General features: G+C 34.9%; 1 protein-coding gene across 2 annotated transcripts in view; it reads left to right on the forward strand.

The window, feature by feature from the left end:
* The window catches only part of LOC149784180 (uncharacterized), a 52,923-nt gene extending 36,883 nt beyond the window's left edge, over positions 1–16,040 (forward strand). For both annotated transcript variants that reach the window (XM_089932253.1, XM_089932252.1), the window contains 2 exons: positions 4,316–4,384; positions 6,917–16,040. In XM_089932253.1, the coding sequence (XP_089788379.1) occupies positions 4,316–4,384; positions 6,917–7,021 (174 nt within the window). In that variant the 3' untranslated portion in view covers positions 7,022–16,040. The remainder of the gene's footprint in view (positions 1–4,315; positions 4,385–6,916) is intronic.
* Positions 16,041–17,985: the final 1,945 nt, after the last annotated feature.

Here is a 17,985-nt window from a genome sequence, read left to right on the forward strand (position 1 = left end):
CATGCTTGCTATATTCTCATCTCTTAAAGCTTTGGTTGTAAGATGTTTGGTTAAGCATTATGATAAAGCTTTGGTTGTAAGATGTTTGGTTAAGCATTATGATAAAGCTTTGGTTGTAAGATGTTTGGGTAAGCATTATGATAAAGCTTTGGTTGTAAGATGTTTGGTTAAGCGTTATGATAAAGCTTTGGTTGTAAGATGTTTGGTTAAGCATTATGATAAAGCTTTGGTTGTAAGATGTTTGGGTAAGCATTATGACAAAAAGCTTTGGTTGTAAGATGTTTGGGTAAGCGTTATGATAAAGCTTTGGTTGTAAGATGTTTGGGTAAGCATTATGATAAAGCTTTGGTTGTAAGATGTTTGGATAAGCATTATGATAAAGCTTTGGTTGTAAGATGTTTGGGTAAGCATTATGATAAAGCTTTGGTTGTAAGATGTTTGGGTAAGCATTATGATAAAGCTTTGGTTGTAAGATGTTTGGGTAAGCATTATGATAAAGCTTTGGTTGTAAGATGTTTGGGTAAGCATTATGATAAAGCTTTGGTTGTAAGATGTTTGGGTAAGCATTATGACAAAAAGCTTTGGTTGTAAGATGTTTGGGTAAGCATTATGATAAAGCTTTGGTTGTAAGATGTTTGGGTAAGCATTATGATAAAGCTTTGGTTGTAAGATGTTTGGGTAAGCATTATGATAAAGCTTTGGTTGTAAGATGTTTGGGTAAGCATTATGATAAAGCTTTGGTTGTAAGATGTTTGGGTAAGCATTATGACAAAAAGCTTTGGTTGTAAGATGTTTGGGTAAGCATTATGATAAAGCTTTGGTTGTAAGATGTTTGGGTAAGCATTATGATAAAGCTTTGGTTGTAAGATGTTTGGGTAAGCATTATGATAAAGCTTTGGTTGTAAGATGTTTGGGTAAGCATTATGACAAAAAGCTTTGGTTGTAAGATGTTTGGGTAAGCATTATGATAAAGCTTTGGTTGTAAGATGTTTGGGTAAGCATTATGACAAAAAGCTTTGCTTGTAAGATGTTTGGGTAAGCATTATGATAAAGCTTTGGTTGTAAGATGTTTGGATAAGCATTATGATAAAGCTTTGGTTGTAAGATGTTTGGGTAAGCATTATGATAAAGCTTTGGTTGTAAGATGTTTGGGTAAGCATTATGATAAAGCTTTGGTTGTAAGATGTTTGGGTAAGCATTATGATAAAGCTTTGGTTGTAAGATGTTTGGGTAAGCATTATGATAAAGCTTTGGTTGTAAGATGTTTGGGTTAGCATTATGATAAAGCTTTGGTTGTAAGATGTTTGGGTAAGCATTATGATAAAGCTTTGGTTGTAAGATGTTTGGGTAAGCATTATGATAAAGCTTTGGTTGTAAGATGTTTGGGTAAGCATTATGACAAAAAGCTTTGGTTGTAAGATGTTTGGGTAAGCATTATGATAAAGCTTTGGTTGTAAGATGTTTGGGTAAGCATTATGATAAAGCTTTGGTTGTAAGATGTTTGGGTAAGCATTATGATAAAGCTTTGGTTGTAAGATGTTTGGGTAAGCATTATGACAAAGCTTTGGTTGTAAGATGTTTGGGTAAGCATTATGACAAAAAGAATTTTGAATGCATATGGTCAGAGTAGTGATTATACCGAACATAGTGGATGTAAATCCTCAGGAGGAGTGTCATAATAAAAGGATTGTAATATGTATTATTTAAATACAGTCAAACCCCTCACAAATGAGAACCCTTCAAGCCCCAATCATGTTTCAGTTTTGGAAATTGGTTCACTGAGGTTTCTGCAGAGCTCATATGTTACAAGAGAGAAAATGCATCTGTGAGAGCATCAGTTTATGCGTATGTAAAAGTACACAAAATTAAAAAAGCTGGTCTTTTTTATGATTATTTTAAATGTATGCATTTATTGAAGAATTAGCTGAAGAATAGATGTTCCTATTAAAAATTGTATCCTATCGCATGAATATATACATTTGCTTCACATAGAAACATGTAGAAATATTGCTCTCTTGTCAAAAGAAACCATTTGAGGAATGAGATACAATACTTTTTACAACTTTAAGTTCATTGGAATTAAGAAATGATACTCCATAATAATCTGTATAATTCATAATGTTCACAGTTCATGAACCTCGCTAGAAAGAAGACATGGAACATTGTCTGTTGTTTCTTGCAATGTTCTTTAACTAATGTGTTAATGACTCCATTTTCTTGTGCCATAGCCAAATAATAGTTATCATAGTGGTCACAAAGTTCTAAAATCTCTAAAACTAAAGGATATGTCATATCATGCTAGGTGGCTCAAACCATCATATTGTATTCATCGCTTTCATCATTCTCCTAATTGCCTTCATGAAACTGCAACACAGGTTCACTCTCCCAGTCATCAAAGTTATCCTCAACAGGAACATCATTGTCAGAATTATATAATCTCTCGGAGCCAATGTCCATTTGTAATTCACGAGCCAGTTGAGCCAACGGAGGATCATCATCATCTTCACTGACGTCATTGTCAACGTTAATAGGGAAGGCGGCAACTTAAGTGGCTTAAATTACTTTTTTGTTAGTCTCGGTCGGCCTGGTTCATAAAGCTGTGTTATTTAATTTATAAAACAAGCAATGTTATATTGACCATGTATTCAAAATTAATAGTAACAATCACAGTTATATAATCAGTAGATAAACATAGTCATTCTCAAGTGACTTACCTACAAGCATTTATTTATCAATAATTAGCTCTTTTGAATGATGTAAAGACTTAAGCTATTGTCAGCCCAAATTTGTGTTAGCGTACGTGTCAAGTATTGTTTAACCTTGCATGCTCTTGGCACATTCTCCAGGTCTTTGTCTTACTCTACATTACCTGTTAACTGTAATTATTCTGTTCTAGGACGCGTCAGGAATTTAGCAGCTAAAATATATTTCCAAGTTTCCTTTGAGTTTCAGGGGGTTTTTTAAGCATGAAATTGAAACTTGGGATTAAAATGTGCTTGTTATTCAGAGTTGAGTTTACAGTTTACTGGGGAAATTATGATGTCAATGACTGAAAAAGTCTAAATAAAAAAAACTCAGTCTTGAGAGAATTCTGTTGTAATGAGGTGTTTTTTTCACTGTAGTTAGACAGCTGCTTTGAAGTAAACGGGGAAGCAATTTCAGTCCATTTTAGAACTGAAAATGAGGGGAACACACACACACACACACACACACACACACACACACATTTGAGAAAAAGGAGACATTTTCTGCACAATATTTGAGAAATTAATGTAAAACCCTCAATTGTGCCTTTTGAAATAGACCTTGAATTATATCCATAGGATTAACACACTGGGATATTCTATCGCATATGACTTTTTGAAAATTAGCAGCGTCAAATGTTCACGTTTAGCAATTTTGTCAGAGGTGGGAAAGAAACAAAAGTTTTGAATGGGTTGAATCATATTCTTCGATTTTTAAAACTAAATAAATAGAAAAAAGAGTCATCTCCACTGGACATCATGTTCTTCTACACTCATATTCTTGTCATGCTTAACTTTAGAGGTCCTTGTAGAAAATGTATCATGATTGGTTTGGCATTTTATGGCACATCAGCAGAAGGTTGTTATTTAGTGCCAAGGCTGTTTGAGTCAAGTGCATTGCCCAAGGTCAAAATGGTAGGGCCCAGGCTAATTGGATTGTGGGATTTGAACCCAAACTGTCTCTTTCGGGAGTCTGGCTTGCTGACCATTGGGCCACTGCAGTTCCTTCTTTCATTTCTTTGCATATTATGACATGCAGGAATAGGCATTCATAGAGATAGAGAAAATCAGGCTTGTGGCTGTTAATTGGTTGCAAATGCTCTTTCAGCTAGTGGGGACCGCTCTGGTGGCCTAGTGGTTTGAGCATCTGCCTCAGATATGGAAGTCGGGGGGGTTCAAAAACCCTTGCCGTGTCATACCAGAGACTTGTAAAAATGGTATTTACAGCTGCCTCACCTGGAACTCAGCATTAAGAGATTAGTGTTAGAACTCGTTGGCCTGGTATCAGGATAATGTGACTGGGTGGGACATGATGCTACATGTCTGCGGCATGATGCCCAAGTGCTAGACATTACTATAAACTGCCACACTGCAGACATCATAGCCATATGACTGAAAATTTTGAAGCTACATCAAAAATCCAAATCACACACTCACACACACTAGCTAGTGGCTGTTAATTGGTTTAAAATGCTCATTCAGCTTCATTTATGAGTCCATGAATCTAAGTAATCACGAATACTATTGTACATTGGTATGAACAATTAATATTGTTTATGCTTCTTTTCCAGTGTATCTGCCCGACAAGTGAAAGGTTTTCCTTGATGCAGTTCTTCAATCAGCAGCCACTACAGATGCAGGTATGACACTATTCAAACTGGCTTTGTTATGACCATACTTATAGATACCAAGCCTTCTTGTACCTTTCTGTTTCTGCTGACATGTCAATAAGGTCAGCTTATGGTATGGTCAGGTGTGTGTTTTAGGGGTGAAGCAATACACATTTGCTGCATGCTGGTATGATTCACAATACACAGCCTGCAGTACGATACATTATTGATACACATATCAACTCAATGGTCTTTCCATCCTTAGAAGGTTTGAAAGTGGTGTGTGTGCCCATTTTATTGTGCTGACATAGGTTGTATTTCTAATATTGCAGATTACAGATGTAGACTTGGCATCTATTTATACTCCTTTCTCATCCATAGTAAGATAGCAAACATACTACCTGTTAGTTGTCAGTGTTTTAATTCATCCTTTTAGGCCATTTCAGGCAGCACCATGACTCATCTTGGCCACCACACTCTTTCTTTTGCACTGCACAATGCTGTAAAAAGGACTTGTTACCAATCTCATGTCTTCACTTAAACATGGAAGACATTGTGATGTTGTCTTCACAACAAAATAAATAGTGTAGTTTCAGCATACAAGGAAAATCTCATCTAGAACAAGTCTGGGTATGGGAATGGGTATGAATACAACAAAATCTCTCACAATGTACTTTCTTGCAGATGCAAAACTTACGAAGCCAGAGCACTTATTTTTCCTAGTAAAGAAGAAAAACTATTGATAACACCTTCTCCCCTTCCATTTAAAAAAAAAATTAATGTGACAAACTTATGCAGTTGGAAATTCTGCTCCCATGCCTAATCTGTGTTAATTGTTTCCCATTAATATATTCATTCACTCATTAAATATCTCTACATAAAAATAAACATTCCTAATTTGTTCCCTATGTACGATTTAAGTACTTTACATATCTTTTGCATGAAGTTTCTCTATTGTTTTGCCAATACTTCCTGTGTGTCATACATGGAATAAGCTACATTAAGTTCTGGTTGGTGGTTATTGTTTACCCTGGACTGAAACAAACTGTAAACACTAAAGTGTAGCCATCAAGTTAGACACAAGTAACACAAGTAAAATGGATTATTCAGTAGAGTAACTTTGCATAAAGTGGTTATTAAATGATTTAGTCAGATGATATGATAAATTAGCATGGAATTGGTGAGGCTGGAAGGGGGAACATAATAAACCGTGTCACCTTCTGTTAATTTGTAGAAGGTGAGAGGGTGTTGTCTGTAGGTTTTTCCATTGTGTCGACAAAAATGAGTGCATGTGCTTGTGTGATCTGTCTCCAATGAACTTTCAGTTTAAAAAATAAAAAAGTTAGACTAATTATTCATGAGTGTTGAATATTACAGTAACTTGTTTCAGGTAATTATCTCTTGTACTGATTGCCTTATATTTTTTATTGATATGTGTATTGTATGGCAAAAGTATTGGTGCATCGAATCATCAATAAATCGTTTCACCCCTAGCGTGCGTGCTTTGTCCTTCAACATTTGTTATTATATATTTTTTATACCCACTAGGCTCAATTCAACCAAATCTTCCAGAGAGCGTGGACTATTATTAATGTTGCTAAAAAAAAGAAAACCCTTTGAAAAATGTTTTTCTCAAAAACCGCTAATAATATATTTGACAGAAAGCATCCTGTCATAAATTATACTGAGCAGCAATCCAATATGGTTAATGTGCCTAAAAATAAAACAGCCTTGATTAATGTGACTGGGTGGGATATAATGCTACATGTCTGCGGCATGATGCCCCAGTGCTAGGCATCGCTATAAATTGTCACAATGCAGACATCATAGCAATATGACTGAAATTTTTTTAAACCAATGTTACAAATCGAAAAAGCACAAACACTTATATGAGAGATCAGTGTAACTATAAATCAAATCCAATTTTCTGGGATCATTTCATTATCTTGTTTTAATTTAATTTCAGATAAACTAGTATTTAAATACTTTATCTTCATTCATTTTTCTCTACTTCCTTACTGATGTCACTTATCTGTTTAAGTCAGCAACTGGAACATAACGGCATACAATAGGACAGATTCTAGGTGTATTCGTGAAAACAAAAATGCACTATAATTATTTTTATCAAACAAGGTTCAAGTAAAACAGACATGTGTAAAAGACAATACTACATGACACTTTTGAAGTTGGATTATAAAATAGCTGAGCCAGATTGCATAGAATGTATTACTAAGAAATTATGGTGGGTCTTTCTGCATCACATGCATCAAATTCTTGTGGGGTCATTAAGTTCTTGGTTTTGGAACAACCACAAAATCAACAAAAATTGGTACACCCTGACCCCAAACAATTATTGCAGTTGTGAAATAAGTAAAATAAAAATTATATAAAGATTGGAAGATTACAGCTTGTTTTGTTTAAATACTACTCAAGCCTGCATAGTAAAATGATCATCTAAGTTCGTAAGCCAGATGTGCAATATCAATCCCACTTTTGCCTCATGTTTTCATTGTACTAAGACTGTTGTATGTTATGGTTGTTTTGTTTTTTTTATCTTTGCAGGTGTTCAACTTGTCTATTTCCTACAACGCAATCCTGGGTGTTCTTGTCGCATTTGGAGTTGCATTCTGGTCAAGACTTTTCTTGGACAATTTAATCCACACTTGAGTAGTAATGATCCAGAATAAGGGGCATTAATGTGTATAACTTTCTCCACATACACAGTGCAGCCTTCAGTTCTGATTTTGAAAGGCACCATTTGTTTACAAGTACAAGATTTACTTCATCAGAAGTATATCACATCTGTTTTGAGTTTACTGCTCCTAGTGTCGCTGTCAGGAAATTAACCACCAGAACTGCACCATATTCACTGTCAGGAAATGAGCCACAAGACTTATACCATATTCAATGTCACTGTCAGGAACTCAACCACTAGACTGTTATACACAATTCTATGTCACTATTGTGAAGTGGAACCCATAATTTGTCATACTATTTATTCAGTGTTTAGTGATGAATCTATAATATATTATCACCAGAAATCAAAGGCAGATTTGGTACTTTTGGGTAAATATAGAGATTCCTTTATTTTAGTAGCAGAATGGGGTCTGTTGCTTTCTTGCTGGCTGTTTGTATGACTTATCTGTATGTCAGTTTTGAACCCATTCTAGCATGATAGCACACAAATGATTGGACTTAAGAGCCATGAAATTTTCTTCACTTCATCATAGTCTTGAGTAGAGATATTCCAGATAGCATTTTTAGGCCATTTCAGTCATTTCTTCACCTGTTATTTAACTGTTTGAGCTTCAAAATCCACTTGAGGTAGGCAAATTAAATTTGGTAGATATAATTATATTCATATGTGACCAGATTTTGAGTTGATTAAAGTAAGTTTTCAAACATCTAATCATGTTTAGATTTTTGGACTTGAAGTATAATTTAGTAAAACCTTATAAACAAATCAAATTTGATATGCATGATTATATTTCATGGCAATATAGAAGAGATAAAATCATTCCACGGTTTTAAATTAGGTGGATCTATTTTGGTCTGTGGTGAGGGCATACATATTTTACAAAAATATGTTTAGTTTCTATTTGTACATAATGTGCATCCAACTGCAAGCTACAGTATAAAGCTCAAATGTGTCACTGCATATCAATGTCCAGACCTATTACTGCAAATCAGTGTCCAGACCTGTCACTGCATATCAGTGTCCAGACCTGTCACTGCATATCAATGTCCAGGCCTTTAACTGCATATCAGTGTCCAGGCCTTTCACTGCATATCATGGGCCAGACATGTCACTGCATATCAGTGTCAAGACCTGTCACTGCATATCAATGTCCAGACATGTCACGGCATATCATGGTCCAGACATGTCACTGCATATCAATGTCTAGACCTGTCACTGCATATCAATGTCCAGACATGTCACTGCATATCATGGTCCAGACATGTCACTGCATATCAGTGTCTAGACCTGTCACTGCATATCAATGTCCAGACATGTCACTGCATATCAGTGTCCAGACCTGTCACTGCATATCATGGTCCAGACATGTCACTGCATATCAATGTGCAGACCTGTTACTGCAAATCAGTGTCAAGACCTGTCACTGCATATCAGTATGCAGACCTGTCACTGCATATCAATGTCCAGACATGTCACTGAAAATCAGTGTCCAGACCTTTCACTGCATATCAGTGTCAAACCTGTCACTGCATATCGGTGTCCAGACCTGTCATTGCATATCAGAGTCCAGATCTGTCTTTGCATATCGATGTGCAGACCTGTCACTGCATATCAATGTCCAGACCTGTCATTGCATATACATGTCTTAATTTTTTTCTTAAATCATGATCAAAATAAAGTGTTGATTATGTAATCTTAGTCTGGTAATACTTGTCTCTGATGTGCAACATTGTAGCTAATTGTTTTTTTCAAAATCTAAATTTCAACACACCAAACATGGAGCAATATTTTCCAGCCTAAATTTCATAACAAATGATCCATGGAAATGTGTGACTTGCACATGTTGATAGCATGAATGCCTTGCAAAGGTTGATAGCATAGAAATGTGTGACCTGGTCAGGTTGATAGCATGGAAAGGTGTGAATTGTGTAGGTTAGTAGATTATTATTTATCTCCTTGCAAATTAATTCATATGGGTAGCCTCACTCATTTACTCTCCAATCTGCTCAACATTACATTTTCTTTTTTATAACAGATTTTACATCAGAGACAAATGGTATGGACCATAAATTCTCTAATAGAAATTATGTGTGAAGTGAAGCAGAACAATTATCCGACATAATATAAATCATTAAGCTAATGACCTATGTCTGTGAAATATTTCCATGGATCATTGTTTATGAATACAGGTCATCCAACATGGTCATCTTGGCATCCATCTTGAAAATCTTGCTTCACAACCTTTTTCATTTTCTTGAATTGATGGTTGTGTTATCATGGGGGTTTTCACTAATATATTTTCATTGTATCTTTTATTCTTAAATAATAATTGTGTCCTCCAACACTCTGCAATCTTTAAAAGCTTGTTATTGTTTCTCCTGAACAAACTGACATAGGATTTTCATTTAAAATATTTTTTGCAATGTACAGTCGATTGAAAATGAAATTGGTGCCAATGTGACCTTCCGGGATGACTGCCATGGTGGCCATTTTGAAACCCTTTTTATTACCTTTCAAATGGAGAGTGATCTCATAGTGAGAGTTTTTTCATTAAAGGACTGATATATTGTTGGTCCTAAATGAAAATGGTGCCAATCTGACTTTCAAAATGTTGGCCATCTTGATAATTAATAACATGGTTTGCGCTAATCTCTTTTTTTAAATAATTTTGTTAATTCTGAATGAAAATGATGCTTACCATTCACAAATAAAATCAACTGGAAAGTCGTTTTAAAAATCATGTTATCTCTCATTCTTATGAGGAGTCACATTGACTTGTGGTTTTAGAATCCATAGTTGAACATGAATGATAAGAATGACTGCACCACTGTAAGTAAGTTTGAAAGCTAAACATGATCATGGGTTCAAGGCAAAGGCCACTTCTCACACCATAACACATTCAAGTTTCATTGGATGTTCCCGACATGGTTTTTGGACTGCTCCTGTGGTCTAGTGGTTAGAGCATCCACCTCAGATGCAGTAGGTCACAGGTTTGAACACTGGCACAAGTCATACCAAAAACTTTAAAAAATGGTAATAACAGCTGCCTCACTCGGCACTCAGCATGAAGAGGTTATGTGTTAGGACTAGTCGGCCTGGTGTCAGGATAATATGACTGGGTGGGACATCATGATACATGTCTGCGGCATGATGCCCCAGTGCTAGACATCACTATAAACTGTCACACTGCAGACATCATAACGGTATGACTGAAAAACTTAAAGCTACATTAAAAAAACCAAATTACACACACACACACACACACACTTGGTACTTGGATATATCTGAAAAAGACCTTGAATGATGCCAGTTTTTCAGTCTTAACCTTGCTTTCTGCATAAAATATTAATAAATTTGAACCAAACTTAGCATTTGGGTATATCTTGACAGTATCTGAGACAAGTTTAATCATTTCAATACCTAACTTCAACTTCAAGGTCAAAAGTTGTACCCACAATTTTCATTCTGCACTCTTTAACTTGCCAACTTGGACATATATGAAAACACATTTTTTAAAAATAAATCTAGTATGCTTAAGGTTTTCAAGGATGTCAAAAACAATTTCAGTTAAAAAGAATAACAAGACGGAAGAAGCAGACTTGATCATGGATTCTTACAAATTATTTTCAGGCTGCAGAGCATCAATCCCTTTGAGGGACTCTTGTTTATATTCTTATTCTTGTGGGGGTTTTTTTTCACTTGTTGGCCAAATAAATAATTGATCCTCAGTTCTGTGAATTTCAGGGTAAAAGTTAAATACATGGGCAATTAGATTCGCCAGAATTTTGGTTATGAGAGAGTACATAATAAATTCATTTTTTGCTTTATACAGCACTCCTTGATTGTAACACTGTCCTTGATAAACATTGAGTATATTGATTTTATAGTGTGACATTTTTATAATGAGTACATTGTACATGTAATTGTACTACTAAATAATACTGGGATCCATAACCAATCCTGGCTTATAACAGGAAAGGTGTGATAATGAAAGGCTTTATAACAGGAACAGTGTTATAAGGAAGGGCCTTATAACAGGAACAGAGTTAGTATGAAGGGCCTTGTAGTAAGACAGTCTTCATTATGCATGTACTGACAAAATGGAATCCAAGACCATACATGCCTTATAACAGGAATGATCTTGTAACGATGGATCTTATACTGAGGGAGTGCTGTAGGAAATGTACCATATTTCTTTAAATTATGTGTGTGTGTATTTTGATGACCATATTTATGAAATAACTGCATGTTGTTTGTAAGGGCTGTTCCATTTAAACATACATGGTACTCAGGGAAGGCATTTTTTTTTTTTAAATATATGCCAGTGTACTTTGATTTTACATAGATTATATTAAAATGATAAGAAAAATCAAAATTGCATCTATGGGCGAGTACCCCACTTCCCTGGTACCCAGGTATGTTTTACTGGAACAGCCCCACTATACTTGTCTGGATTTCACTGGGTATTGCTGGGTTATGCCCCTTAGAGTGATAATGTCATTATATCAAAGTATTACCTGAAATTGTATGTAATCCATATATATATATATATATATATATATATATATATATATATATATATATATATATATATATATATATATATATGCCATGACAGCATATTGTTTATTCATGCCAAACTATATAGGAACATACTGAATTGAAAACCTAAGCCTCCATTTACTTTAATCTTTCAAAAAATTTGCATAAAATGTAATATATATTTTCTTTAATGATTCTTGAACATTCCCAGTTGCATGGATAAATTTATTTTATCACTTTGGATATAATATATGTGGATATTGTTATACCATTTTGTTATTAGTATTGATATCATTATAAAATTGTGTTCCATATTTTTGATAAATTTATAAATTTCATGACTTCATCAAAATGACTAGTCAAATTGTTATACACAAGAAATGTATTATTATAATTATTATTAAATTTGTAAATATGTTTTCATCCTTTGACTCTTTATGTTTTTTTATGCTTGTAAATATTTTTCATGAATTATTAAAATCCTTTTTCCCTTTGCTATTATTCACAATAGCTTGATATATAACTTAGTATTAGTTTTTGTTGTTGTTGTTGTTGTAGGGTTTAACGCCATTTTTCAGCACATGATAGGCTATACATGGCAGCCAGTGTTAATAGTGGAGGAAGAAGCCGGGAAAACCCCGGAAAGAACCACCGACCCACGAGAAGCTACTGGCAAGCTTTCTCACATACCCACATTGGCAGAATCCGAGACTCGAACCCACGCAGACAGAGGTGAGATGGCAGTGATCCGTAACGAAGAGCGCTTTAAACCACTTGGCCACTCAAGGCCCCCTGGTTTTTGTTATCAGCATCAACATAAAAAATTTACATGTATAAGTTGGTTTTAAAAATATCTAAGATACTTGACCCCTTTAAGCTAGTTTGTATCACACTAGAGCTATTGACCAGCAGCATGTTTTCATATCTTAACCAAGCTGATTAAGAAAACATATGAATATATTAAGATATGCTGACATTTTCATTTTTGACATCCTATTTTTAACTTCAAATTATGCCATGAAGGTCATTTTATATTAGTTTCTAATTATTCATTCAAACAAAATTTAATGTAGGTAAGCTGCAAAATAAACTTCAATATAACTAGATCACAGAACACTTGTAATGACTGATTCTAAACTATAAACTCGCATATAACTCGATCACAGAAACACTTGTAATATCTGATTGTAAACATGAATATATCTAGCTCATTGAAACACTTGTAGTAATGTCTAATTGTGTACCATAAACACAGATATAACTAGATCACTGAAATGTTTGTAATGTCTGATTGTAAACCATAGGTGAGACATGTACAGTATTCCCAGACTATATTCAAGGGAGCATGAAAAGTGGACTGCCTCATAAGTGGGATAACTTGCTTTGAGGTATGTGATACCTATTTCTATTAATATGGTTCAAACAGGTATTGAAAGTTTGAGTTTGATGTTGAGTTTTGCAAGACCCCTTTTAAAATTAGAAAAGCCCTTAAATTTGCTTTTTTACTGAAGACTGATTCTGATAGAAATTCTGTCATCTACAAAAAGATCACCCCATTTCACCACCACCACCAACACTTCATGGATCAAAAATCTGTATTTGGGTGAGATCCCCCTAACAAGCAGCCACAGTTGAAGCTGACAGCCTTAGATACATGGCAGAAGCCACAGGGCAATTATCATTTCTATTTGTTATTAGTCAAACTGTCTTGGGAAAAGAGTCTTAAGAAAAAGACCAGGAAATAAATAATGTGGAAGAAAAGCTGAATGAAATGGTATAATTCCAGAAGTAAATTGTTGAGATTGGCATTGTATGGATGATACATTAACTTAACAAAGTAGAAATGAGAGTAGAAAATTAGTAATGATGGTAACTTTTGTTGACAGTATCATTATTGTAGATATGTGCTCATATTTATGTTTCAAGACATGCTATTAAACATAAATTTTAAAATTCAGAGGATGCACTTGATCCAAATATGTACAGTTAAATAGGATTTAGAATTGGACTTTTAAAGTGGGTAAGTTCATTTGCTCATGCCCTTCAAAAACTCTTAAGTCCTGCCTTTTATAATGGAATTCCTTCTACTGTTGGTACCTTGCATTGAGAAAATACTGTATAAATATATAGCAGTTATAGTGGCACAGGTGGCATTGACAAGAAATCATGTCATACAGGATGGGTATAGACCAACACACTTATGCAAGTCAGATATTGAGCTGGTTATAGGCCAATACACTTATACAGGTGAGATAATGTGTGTATATAAACCAGCAGACATGCTGATCAGATAATGGAGTGGTTATAGACCAGCACACTTGTACATGTCAGATACTGGAGTGGTTATAGACCAATACACATGTACAGGTCAGATACTGGGGGTGGGGTATAGACCAGCACACTTATGCAGGTCAGATAAAGTGGTGGGTATAAACAAGCACACTTACACTAGTCAGATAAAGGGATGAATATAGACCAGTGCACTTATGCAGGTGTGTAGGTCAGATATTGGAGTGGACCCATACACTTACTGGGTACACAGGTGTGCAGGTCAGATACTAGTTGGACTAGTACACTTGTGAATGTTTGCAGGTCAGATACTGTGGTGGGTGTAGTCCAGCACATTTGTGAATCAATGTTTGATAAAGGATAAATTATGAAATCATAATTACAACAAATAAATTTGATGTACCTTGATACACATATACACCTTAGGAAATTTATTATGTTGTGCATATTTTGCAAGGATCTGAAGTTTGTAAATATTAATAAAACTTTCCAGTTATAAATATTAGCCAAATCATTTCTTATTCTAAGTAATCTTGTAGTCTAATTTTGTAATGTTAACTTGATTGACTTGTTGGGGAAAAAGTATAGTAAAGGATATTTCTTTTGTATGTTTTTATCTATTCACCTTTATCTTTATATCTTGTTATGATGTTCATGTAAAAAAAAGCTTTTTCAGGTTTTGAAGTCACAGGCAAATGATGTCATTATAAAGCTGATTTAGAGTATTTTCACGCAGAGTAGTTCTGTGATTTATTGTTTTTGAAATTTTGTCACTCAATGTGCCTTTAGCAACTGTTGTGCCCTACTGCCAAAAATAAAAATGAAATGCTTTGTGAATAATAATAGTAAAAATATATTATAGCAAAAGAGCTTAAGAAATAATATTTACTGTGTGAAAACAATTAAGATTTACTTGGTATAATTTTGTCACAAGCAGTCAATTTGGCAGCTGTTCTTGTTCAGCAGTGTTAATCTCCCCTTGAAAATGAATATGTTATAATTGGCAGTTTCTTTTCTGTTAAGACTAGCATGTGAGAAAGGGAAAAAAATTAATTCCGTCAGTAAGTCATACATTTGTTTGTTTGACAATAATTATCATCAAACACATCCTTTGTATCAGTCTGGTGTATTGTTTATCATCAAAACCCCAGTACTCTATTTGTCGGGATAAGGGCTTGATAGTCTGTGACAGTCTTAATTAACCAAACCCTAGCAACAGAATGAAAACTGACCAGATCGCGATAGGGTAATTTCAACCAAATGCCTTGCTAAATAGTTCTTATCTGTACCATATAAAAACTGAATTGTGCATGTCATTGGCAAAGGGGCACCAAAGATTGAACTTTAACTTATTGTGGTGCCAGCGACTAAAACTATGTATGTAAATAAAGTCAAAATAACCGTTGCTTCGCATTACGTAGCCCAGAGAATGTATACTTGTTCACACTCTCCTGCATAAAAGACATGTACATGTACTAGATGTACATTTTGATGCATAACTCTGCATTTAAGCCACCTATCGTATGTCACCCAATCACTGTTATGCAAATGAGGCTCTGTGTGAACTTCAAGATCGTTCAGTGGATTTATTGCAAGGATGAGAGAAGTTCATTCATTGTGTACATATTGTAAACTACACTGTTGCGATATTTAAAGAGTTAAATAAATAAAGGTATGATGTGCAATCTGTTTCGTTGACCCATTTTTAAAATTAAATTTAAAATTTATCCCATTTTTACACCTTAAAATTTTAATTTGGCATTAACTTAACAGTAGCAAAGTGAGACCTTTTCACTTAACATTATCTTTGTTTTGTATTTCTTTTGCTACAGGTTTTAGCAATACAATAGACCCCAATTTAAAATAGTAAAGGTTAAGTAATATAAATTGCCTTCCAACAGAACAGTATTAAAACTAACTTCATATTGTCCCCAGCATTCAGGAGAGCTTGGTTTCCAGCCTGGGGGGAAATTAACCCCATCGTGCCATTTGGTGGTACTGCTGAAATGACCACCGAGATCCTTTTCTTGCGTATCAAAAGGAATTGGGTGATGTGTTTCCAATCCCTGTGTTATATTCTGTCCATGAGTTAACGTATGTACTTAATCTGACTTTGTTAGCAGATCATGTTCTGAAATAAAATCGTTTTGCAAAAGCTTTTTTCTAATTTGTATTTCTTCTTTAACAAAATGTTTTTGCTATATTTTTTAATGATAGTTTGTTCCACAAGTTTAGTATGGAATAGGTGAAAGTTTGCTCAACCAAGATCAGTATGGAGTGGGTGGAAGTTTGCTCCATCAAGATCAGTATGGAGTGGGTGGAAGTTTGCTCCATCAAGATCAGTATGGAGCGGGTGGAAGTTTGCTCCACCAATATCAGTACGGAGTAGGTGGAAGTTTATGGAATACATGATAGTTTGCAACACCAAGATCAGTATGGAGTGGGTGGAAGTTTGCTCCACCAAGATCAGTATGGAGTGGGTGGAAGTTTGCTCCATCAAGATCAGTATGGAGTGGGTGGAAGTTTGCTCCACCAATATCAGTATGGAGTAGGTGGAAGTTTGCTCCACCAATATCAGTATGGAATACATGATAGTTTGCAACACCAAGATCAGTATGGAGTGGGTGGAAGTTTGCTCCACCAAGATCAGTATGGAGTAGGTGGAAGTTTGCTCCACCAAGATCAGTATGGAGTAGGTGGAAGTCTGATCCACCAAGATCTATATTTAGTAGATGAAAGTTTGTTCCACTAAGATCAGTACGGAGTAAGTGGAAGTCTGCTCCATCAAGTTTGTAGTTTATATGTGTGAAATTTATGGCTTGAAATAAAATGTCAGTTTCAAACGAAACCTCTGATCAAGAAATGTATGCTTTTCCTGACCAATATCAGTAAATTGGTGCATTGGACATGAGATATGTTTTAAACTTAGCAGTGTTCCTTGAATACTAATTGTATGGATGTCTACTGTTTAATTTAGGTGAGGTAACCCATGCTTTCTCATATCACATATGTGTAGTGACCCACATCATGGTGACATAGTTAACAGTGTCAAAGGCAGGTAAATTTGCTCTAAATTCAATTACCACACTGTTTTGAAGTTTTTACCCCTGCCACATATATTAGTCAATGGACAAATATGAACCAGCATAAAAGAATCAAAATGAAGTGTCACTCTGTTGACATTAGTTCCAAGTATTGCAAGGCAATTTTATAATAATGCATCAACATGCCATTAATACCTGACTTGTTATTTACAAGTTTTATATAAGTAGTAAATGGTGACTGTTGTCAAAACAACATTACTTAGCAGTCCAAAATTGTCAATATTAATGTTTCCTATGCTGATATTTTGCATTTTTCTTTGGGGGATAGGGCATGCCATAATGGATGAAATTGTGTGATCTTGGGTTTAATGAATAGTCATATGTTTATCAGGAATGAACAATACCATCATAAAAGGCAACCTCATGTGGCAAAAGGAAAAGAAAACACCAATAAAAGAACTGACATGAGAATATTATGGAATGGATGCATGATACTTCCAGAAGACCGAGAAGGACCACATTCTCTCTATAACATTTTTTAGAAGGACATTGAAGTGGCGGCCCATTGTGTTTAGTATCTCAGTGATCAAGGAATGAATAATACAAGACTTTGTGTTTTGTATTTGCAATCACTAACGACAGAGACAAAATAAATAAATGCTGTCATATAAAAATAACATCTTGGTTTATATTTGGTCCCTCACTACCCCTCCACAACCACAAGATGGTTTCTTGGCTCATGTATTGGTCCCTCCATCTGATGGACAGTTTCTTGAATCATGTATGCACCCTCATCCCATCCCATACCAAAGTCATTGGACGATTTCTTGATTTGTGTATTGCTCCTCTAATCAGGTGAACAGTTCTTTGTTCAAGCAATCGAGGAGGACATGCAGATGTGATTTCTTTCCTTAGTAAAGGTTACAGGTTTTGAACAACAGCGTGGGTCTCATAACATGTAACTATAATAAAGGTAGATTTGTGCACGCAGAAAGAAACCGAAAATAAAACGGCTAAAAAAGACACAAATCATGATTTCAGAAGAATAATTGTATGTG

This window comes from Sinohyriopsis cumingii, chromosome 14 (genome assembly GCF_028554795.1).
Source record: "Sinohyriopsis cumingii isolate HCF-2022 chromosome 14, ASM2855479v2, whole genome shotgun sequence".
Lineage (NCBI taxonomy): Eukaryota > Metazoa > Mollusca > Bivalvia > Unionida > Unionidae > Sinohyriopsis > Sinohyriopsis cumingii.